Raw genomic sequence first — 9270 nt, 5'->3', positions numbered from 1 at the left:
CAGAGTAAACTGCATCTCGCGCAAAATTCCAAAAATTGCGTTCTACCACTTCAATTAAAGCTCTTTGAGTGTAGAATCCAACGCAACAAGAACCAACTCATTTGGACACCTGTAGAGAAAGTTATGATCAAAACAAGCAGCAAAGGTCAGTGCTGAAAAATCAGCATTTTTCTGCCAGCGCCTAGCGGAAGAAAGATAGCGCCAGGCGGGAATGTGACAGTGGAAAATGATCCTTTAAGATGCGTCGGGCGGTAATAAATACCGCCAGGTGATACTGCAGCTTTTGAAGACAACTTTAAAATATCACATTTTTAAGCTAAGATTGAAAGATAACGGAAACTAAAATGGCAAGTGAGTGCAATAAGCTTTAATATGAAGGTATAGAAATTGAGTTATCAAATACCCCCACACTTAGACTTTTGCACTCCTGGGCAAAACTAAGACTAAACAACCTATAACACCATACTCAAGCAAGCACAAACCCAACCATCAAGAGCTACGGATCACAGACTGGAAAATTGGTTGAGTCCGTGGAGCCAACAGAGACAAGCAAGAACTAGACAAGGCGAGACTGAGTTAAGAAAAGTGTAAACATTGTAAACACATTGTTTCAAAATTGTGAGCAGAGATGTGAGCAGGGAAAGAAAAACTTCATCCATCAAAGTTAGAATCATTCAAACCAGTCAAGAGCATGTTTAAAGCATTACAAACAAGAATCTCAATCAAATCAGATCTAGGATCAAAATTGACAAACTCTCACAGCATGTGTATCACTCAATTCTCTCATGTGTTTCTGAAAGAATTTCACTCCACACCTCATGCAAGCATGCATTGCCATAAGCTTGAAAAACCTCTAATTTCTACCACTCAAATGAATACAACTCAAGATCAAAAGGACTTTTATATGGCTTGTGATGTGGTCAAGGTGAAGGTGGAATAAAGTGAGAGGTTTAGAGCTAGAAACCAAAGAGAAGTGAGGGAGCAATAAAGAAATGTGAGAAGAATAAGTGCAGATTATATTTCTGCAAAAATTGAACAATTAAACCAGCAAACTCTCTTCTCTTTCTCTTTTGTTTTCCACTTTTCTTTCCTTTTTTTTTCAATTTTCTCTTTTGTAATTCAATGCAGACCACCTCTTTTTTTTTTTTCAGATTTTTCAATCTTTTTCTCATTCATACACCCTTCCAAACTCTCATAATGCACCAAAATCAAATTCTGCACCTTTTTCCCCCACACTTAGACTTCTCAATAGGGCTCAAAATAGTTCCAAGGTTCCTCACAACTCTAAGGTTGGGTTGATCATGGTTTTAAGGTTCAAGGCTTGTAATGAGCTGAAATATCACAAACAAAAATAGGTCAATTAGGCTCAAAGTAGGGTGCAATGGAGAATAGTGCAAGGAAAGGTTGTTCGGCTAAGTGGATGGTTCACACAAAATGCCTAGATCCTTTCAAGAGTGTAAACAAACAAGTAGCATAAAAAAGAGTTCAATCAAATTCTAGATCACATTGCAAGCATGAGTACATCACACAATGAAGAAATTTGGCTCAAAGCTCACTAAGGATATAATTCATCAAATCTGATCCGTCATCTAACTCTCATGAGAATCCAACTAAACACAATGCATGAACATGTCAATCAGGTGTGAAAACTTCTAACTAAGGATGGAGAATCAAAATTATTCACATGTGCTCAAAAAACCTTTATTTTCATTCAGTGCAACAATGAAGACTAAACAAGGCTCAATCAAAACACTAATAAGCATGCCTAACATGACAAAAAAAAAACAAAATACCTAATCTTAAACAGAAAACACAAAAGCATTAAATGAAAATTGAAACCCCTCCCCCACACTTGAGTCCAACATTGTCCTCAATGTGAGTGAGGGTAAACAAACTTGGTATGGTGATCCTGACAGCTTAGAGGAGTTCATCCTCCTCTCTCATTGGCTCAGTAAGACTGAGCTGTTCAATGCTCTCCTTTGGCCTTGGTGTGTTGTCATGAAAGACTTTGAGTTGTTGGCCATTAACCTTGAATGTACTGTTGGTAGCTTCATCAAAAACTTCAACTGCACCATAAGGGAAAACTTTAGTTATAACATAAGGACCATCCCATTTAGATCGAAGCTTACCAGCCATGAGTTTAAGCTTGGAATTAAACAGGAGCACTTTTTGGCCTTCATAAAACTCCTTTCTTAAGATTTTCTGGTCATGATATTTCTTCACCTTCTCCTTACAGATCTTGGAGTTCTCATATGCTTGCAATCGAATTTCTTCTAACTCTTGCAATTGAAGCTTTCTCTCTTTCCCAGCTTCCTTCAACTCCAAATTGTATCTCTTCACTGCCCAATAGGCTTTATGCTCAATCTCCACAGGGAGATGACATGCTTTCCCAAAGACTACTCTGAAAGATGACATGCCTAGGGGTGTCCTATACGCTGTCCTTTGTGCCCACAAGGCTTCATCCAATAGTTGGCTCCAATTCTTCCTATGTGGTTCCACCAATTTCTGTAGCAGATTTTTCACTTCCCTGTTGAAAACCTCAGCCTGCCCATTGGTTTGGGGGTGATAAGGTGTGGAGGTTTTATGAGTCACCCCATACTTCAGGAGCAGTGTTGCTATCACTCTATTGCAGAAGTGGCTTCCTTGGTCACTGATGATTGCTTTTGGCACCCCAAATCTGCAAAAAATGTTAGTCTTGAGAAAATCTGCAACAACTTTAGAGTCATTAGTCCTGGTGGCTTTGGCTTCCACCCATCTAGACACATAATCCACAGCTAGAAGAATGTAAGAAAAACCAGCAGAAGGGGGAAAAGGCCCCATAAAATCTATGTCCCACACATCAAATACTTCACACACAATTATAGGTTGTTGAGGCATTTCATTTCTCTTTGTAATGTTACCTTCTGCCCTCTGGCATTTCTCACACCCTTTAACAAACCTGTATGCGTCCTTAAAGATTGTTGGCCAGTAAAATCCATTGTCTAACACTCTTCTTGCAGTCCTTTGAGGCCCAGAATGGCCTCCAACCGATGTGTCATGGCAGTGGTGTAGAATAGCTTCAAACTCACCATTAGGGACACACCTTCTTATCATTTGATCACTGCAGAACTTCCAAAGGTAGGGGTCATCCCAAACAAAATGCTTTGCATCTGCTTTTAACTTGTCAACTTGAGCTCTAGATGCATGAGAAGGCAAAATGTTAGTAGCCAAATAGTTCACAAGGTCAGCATACCATGGAATAGAATTACAAGAATGTAAAGAATATAAAAGTGAGTCAGGAAAATCATCACAGATTGGCACTGTGTTGTGTGTGCCCTCAATTCTGCTGAGATGGTCAGCAACTTGATTCAAGGCTCCACTCTTATCCTTGATTTCCAAATCAAATTCTTATAGGAGGAGCATCCATCTGATCAGTCTTGGTTTGACATCAGATTTCTAGAGTAAATACTTCAGAGCAGCATGGTCGGTAAAGACAGTGATTTTGGAACCCACCAAGTATGATCTGAACTTGTCCAATGCAAAAACAATGGCAAGCAACTCCTTTTCTGTTGTGGTGTAGTTGCTCTGTGCAGGATCCAATGTTCTTGAGGCATAAGCTATGACATAAGGAAATTTTTCCTTTCTTTGTGAGAGAACAACACCTAATGCGTAGTCAGACGCATCACACATGAGCTCAAAGGGGAGCTCCCAATTTGGGGGTTGCAAAATAGGTGTTGTAGTGAGCCTTCTCTTTAATTCATCAAATGCCTTCTTCCATGGCTCATCAAACTCAAAGGGTGCATCCTTTTGTAGCAACTTGGATAATGGTAATGCAATGTTGCTGAAGTTCTGGATGAATCTCCTGTAGAAACCTGCATGTCCAAGGAAGGAACGAATCTCCCTCACAGTGGAGGGGTAAGGTAGAGAAGTAATCACATCAATCTTGGCCCTATCTACTTGAATGCCTTTGTCAGATATGAGATGGCCTAAGACTATTCCTTCACTCACCATGAAATGGCATTTTTCATAATTTAAAACCAAGTTAGTCTCAATGCATCTCTGCAAGACTCTATCTAAATGATGCAAACATTCAGCATATGAAGTGCCAAACACAGTAAAATCATCCATAAAGACTTCCATGCAACACTCAATCAAGTCAGAGAAAATGCTTAACATGCACCTCTGAAAAGTAGCAGGTGCATTGCATAAGCCAAATGGCATCCTGGTGTATGCAAATGTTCCAAAAGGGCATGTGAAAGTAGTTTTATGCTGATCCTCAGGTGCAATATGTATTTGCATATAACCAGAAAAACTATCTAGGAAGCAATAATGTGTCTTACCAGCCAACCTTTCTATGACTTGATCAATGAATGGGAGAGGAAAATGGTCCTTCTTAGTGGCTTGGTTAAGCTTCCTATAGTCTATGCAAACTCTCCATTTGTTGGTAACTCTTGTTGGAATCAAACTATCATCCTTGCTTTGCACCACAGTAATTCCTGATTTCTTTGGCACCACTTGGATGGGAGAAACCCATGTGCTATCTGATATAGCATAAATGATGCCAGCTTTCAATAGCTTGGATACCTCCTCCTTTACCACATTCAAGATTGTAGGGTTAAGCCTCCTTTGTGGTTGTCTCACAGGCTTCCAATCATCTTCTAGCAGGATCCTGTGCATACAAACAGCTGGACTAATCCCTGGAATATCATCTAATGACCAGCCAATGGCTTTCTTGTTCTTTCTCAACACTTGCAGTAACTCATTTTCTTGCTCATCCAAGAGGTTGTTGGCTATAATCACAGGAAACCTTTCCTCCTCATCCAAATAGGCATACTTCAGATTTTCTAGCAGAGGTTTCAACTCCATTTTTGATTGTTGCTTACATGTCTTTTGCTCTAATGCTGCTTGTTGTGAAACATTAACCTCAATGTCAGTTTCTGCAAAACAACTAGAAAGGGAGGTTGTAACAGCAAATATCTCAGTGCAAGCAGCACAAGTGCTCTTAGTGCAAGAGCAATCTGTGAGTGTGTCTAAGTCTATATAAAAAAGATCAACAAATTCATAAAGTGATAAATCAAAATCAACATCTAAAATGAAATCAACTCCTAAATCTATGTTTGTGCAAAAGTCAATAACTGGTCCAGGTTTCACAGCATCACACATGAAAACTGGATGCTCGTATAGAATGGAGTGACCCTCTATTGGATAATTCATAGCTTCAAAGATGTTGAACTGCACTATATCATCTCCAAACTCCATAGACATAGTACCAGAGTACACATCTATTTTGGTCTTTGCAGTCATTAGGAATGGTCTTCCCAAGATCAAAGTGGATTGGTGCATGGCTCGATCATCCTGCATATCAAGAATGTAGAAGTCAGCTGGAAAAATCAATCTATTTACTTTTACCAACACGTCTTCAAGGACTCCTAAAGGTTCAGCTGTGCTTTTGTTTTCTAGTTGAATCACCACATTGGTTGGCTTCAATCTACCTAAATTAAGCATCCTATACACAGATTCTGGCATCACATTGATTGAAGCTCCCAAGTCCACCAGAGCATTAGCTATGGTAAGCTCTCCAATAGTACAAGGGATGGTGAAATGCCCTGGATCTTCACACTTTTGAGGCAAACCAGGTTGTGACAATGATGAAACTGTTTGGAGATGCCTCTTGCGAAGATTTCTCTTATAAGTGCACAACTCCTTGAGAAATTTTGCATACTTCGGAATTTGCTTGATTGCATCCAGCAGGGGAATGTTGATCTCCACCTTCTTGAACATGTCCATCAAATCTTTCTCATCCTCCAACTTCTTGGTATTTGTAGCAGCTCTGGAAGGAAAAGGCAGTGGCACTGTTGGTGCTTGCTGTGGTGGTTGTTGTTGCACTTCTTGACCAACCGATTTTCCTTTGTCTTTGTTTTGAGTGCCTTCTTGTAACTCCTTGCCACTCCTCAATGTAATGGCACTCATATTGTTATGTGGATTCAACATTGGCTGGGATGGCAACTTTCCAGACCCTTGTTGGTTCACCTCATTCATTTCAGTTGCTAACTGGCCAAGCTGGGTCTTTAGGTCTTGTATGGTTGCTGTCACATTTTGCTCAATCTGTGCAGACATCCTCTCTGCCATTTGAATAGCCATCTTGTCAGCTATCTGCTTTACCAAATCTTCAGTCACAACTGTTGCATTGCCTTGAGGTTGTGTTGGGGTAGGCAAAAATGGTGTTGCATTGTTCCTCAATGGTGGAGGAACGTATCTCTGTTGCTGTTGTGGATATTGATTAACTTGTGGCTGAAATTGATGTTGCTGGGGTGGAGGGAATGGCCATCTTAGCGGTTGTGTTTGTGCTGGTCCATACCTCAAATTTGGATGATCTCTCCAACCAGGATTGTAGGTATTGGAATATGGGTTGTATTGCTGGTTTTGTTGAGATCTAGAAGTGTTAGATTGTGCTTGGAAAACTCCAGCAGGGGCTGGTTCTTGCAGCTGTGGACACACATCAGTGAAATGATCAGCAGCACAAATCCCACATAATCTCTGCTGAGTTTGTTGGGTCTGATTGGTTTGTTGGCCTATTGCTAGCTGCCTCACCATAGAAGTTAACTCATTTAACTTGTTCTCCAACCTTAAATGCTCAGTTACATCCACATTGTAAATTTGCACCTCATGTACAGTTTTTCCAAGATTTCTTACACCAAACTGCTGTGAGTTTGCAGCCATATTGGAAATTAGACTTCTTGCTGTAGAAGGGGTTTTATCCATCAAAGTGCCTCCACTAGATGCATCCACCATGTTTCTATCCATGGGCAGCAAACCTTCATAGAAATACTGAATCAACAATTGCTCTATGATCTGGTGGTTTGGGCATGATAAGCATAACTTGTTAAACCTCTCCCAATACTCATATAGGGACTCTCCTTGCAGCTGTCTCACTCCACTGATATCCTTCCTCACTGATGCAGTTCTGGAGGCAGGAAAGAACTTCTCCAGAAATCTTCTCTTCATATCGGTCCATGTGGTTATTGGTGTTGGTTGCAAGTAAAGCCAATCTTTAGCTGCATCACACAATGAAAATGGGAAGGCCTTCATCTTCACTAGCTCTTCAGGCACATCAACTGGCTTCATAGTAGAACAGACTACGTGAAACTCCATTAGATGCTTGTGAGGGTCTTCTCCAAACAAACCATGGAATTTGGGCAGCAGATGTATCAAACCGGATTTCAACTCATAGCTTATTGCACCTTCTGGTTGTTGTGGCAGTTGTATGCATAGGGGCTGGTAACCAATATCAGGATTGGCCAACTCCTTCAAAGTCCTCTCTTGGTTTCCAGCCATATCTTCAATACTTTCTGATTCAGAATGAGAGCTTGCAGTGTCACTATTGGAATATGAGACAGTGTGGCTGGACTTTCCTTGTTTCTTTCTTTGTTGTTGCAGTCTATATCGCCTCTTGTATGTTCTTGCAACTTCAGGGTCCAAGGGATACAAATCTTTTTCTTTTATCCTAGACCTGGTTATAAAACATGAAACACACACAAGTGCAACAAACTACAACAAGCATAGATTAGAGATGCATTCAAAAATCAGTTTCATTGAACTAGTAGCCAAAGAGAAAAATCTAGAAAAATAAAAAAAAACTATATACTAAATCTGTACAAAATGCAAGAGAAAAACATTCAATAAGCTCAAAACACTAGCACCATCCCCAGCAACAACGCCAATTTGGTAGACAGCTTTTGTCGCCTAAATTGTCCCAAACAAACTGAATTAATCACCCTTTACTAATGCAGTATAAGGATCAACTCAGGTCAGTCCAAGGATGGAGTCAATGCAATGAGTGGATTGAATGCTAAATACATGTTTTTGGGAGATTTTTAAAAGCATAAAAGATAGACAAAGAAATTAAAACGAATGCATTTGTAAAGCGATGAATTAATGAAACTAACTCATAAGAAATATGCTAGACTCTTAAAAGTAGAATAAATGAGAATGTATGTAGCCATGAAACCAATGCAAGGATAAAAAGTAGAAGAAATGACAACATTTGAAAGAGATAACAAAAATTGGCCTAGCTAGTGTCTAAAAATCAATAACAAAGTGATCACTAAGAGAAAGGGAAACAAAACCAACATTGATGTCTACGTACTCCACTAGCTAGTGCCCCCTTTTAATTTAGAACTTGATTTGGCATATCACAAGAGCATGAAACCAATAAAACAGTGATTGAACTAAGCCATATGGAGCCAAAAACAGAGCTGCAATGTATATCATGGAAAGCTTAAACAGTAACTGTAAATTAAACCTAATAAAAATGCAGAGTAACTTTAAACTAGGATGTATTCAACCAAGATGGATGCCCTGTGGACAGCAGATAATGAAGTGCAGAACAAAATGAAAATATAAAATCAGAAGCTAAGTGTAAAATGCAAGCTGGAAATATTCATTGAAGACATAAAACTCCCACAACAGATTGAATTGACAAGAACATTCATCATGGGTTTCAACTTACATAGTCTTGGAATCAAAATAACAACTGAGTAGCAAACTAAAATAAAACTCACAATCCATATCACAATGCAAAGTGTTCAGCAATTCATCTTCGAGGACCTTGAAGAGAAAAGTTTTTCAGAGAATCCAGAATGATGGTGTTGTCTAAGAGCTAACAAAAGAAAACTGCACACCAATAGTCCCTGAAAAAACTCTATCGTTCTCTCTATCCCCTCTTTTTTAATTCCAGCCCCCTCCCCTCTACACCAAATTGCCTCTCCAAATTCCCAACAACATTCTGTCCAAAAGCTGCCAAAAGTTGATCCTGCTTTTTCAGTGTGTGTGCTGCCAGTCCAAACAGAATTTTCTTCTGTTTTGTCTGCTGATGTGGCAATGATGGCCAACCCTAGATCAGCTCCCATTTTGGGCTATTCCATGTGCAGAGAAGAAGCCCATTAGGTGAAGAAAGGGTCTGCTTCAAGGCTTTGCTAAATGCACCAAATTTTCAACGAAAACATGAGGTGGTTTTGCCTTTGTAACTGCTGCCATCTTCCAGAGTAAACTGCATCTCGCGCAAAATTCCAAAAATTGCGTTCTACCACTTCAATTAAAGCTCTTTGAGTGTAGAATCCAACGCAACAAGAACCAACTCATTTGGACACCTGTAGAGAAAGTTATGATCAAAACAAGCAGCAAAGGTCAGTGCTGAAAAATCAGCGTTTTTCTGCCAGCGCCTAGCGGAAGAAAGATAGCGCCAGGCGGGAATGTGACAGTGGAAAATGATCCTTTAAGATGCGTCGGGCG

General features: G+C 39.8%; 1 protein-coding gene across 1 annotated transcript; it reads right to left on the bottom strand.

The window, feature by feature from the left end:
- Window positions 1-1917: 1917 nt before the first annotated feature.
- Window positions 1918-8888, bottom strand: LOC146886320 (uncharacterized). Its single transcript, XM_085673393.1, has 5 exons — window positions 8742-8888; window positions 7636-7722; window positions 3583-7527; window positions 3065-3195; window positions 1918-2938 (listed from the first exon to the last, which is right to left on the bottom strand). Exons 1-5 carry the CDS (start codon window positions 8886-8888, stop codon window positions 1918-1920), a joined length of 5331 nt encoding a protein of 1776 aa, XP_085529519.1.
- Window positions 8889-9270: the final 382 nt, after the last annotated feature.

This window comes from Vigna unguiculata, chromosome 5, assembly GCF_037176805.1.
Source record: "Vigna unguiculata cultivar grain cowpea cultivar isolate G323 ecotype 2 chromosome 5, ASM3717680v1, whole genome shotgun sequence".
NCBI classification, from domain to species: Eukaryota; Viridiplantae; Streptophyta; class Magnoliopsida; order Fabales; family Fabaceae; genus Vigna; species Vigna unguiculata.
This window is presented reverse-complemented; position numbering and strand designations above follow the sequence as displayed.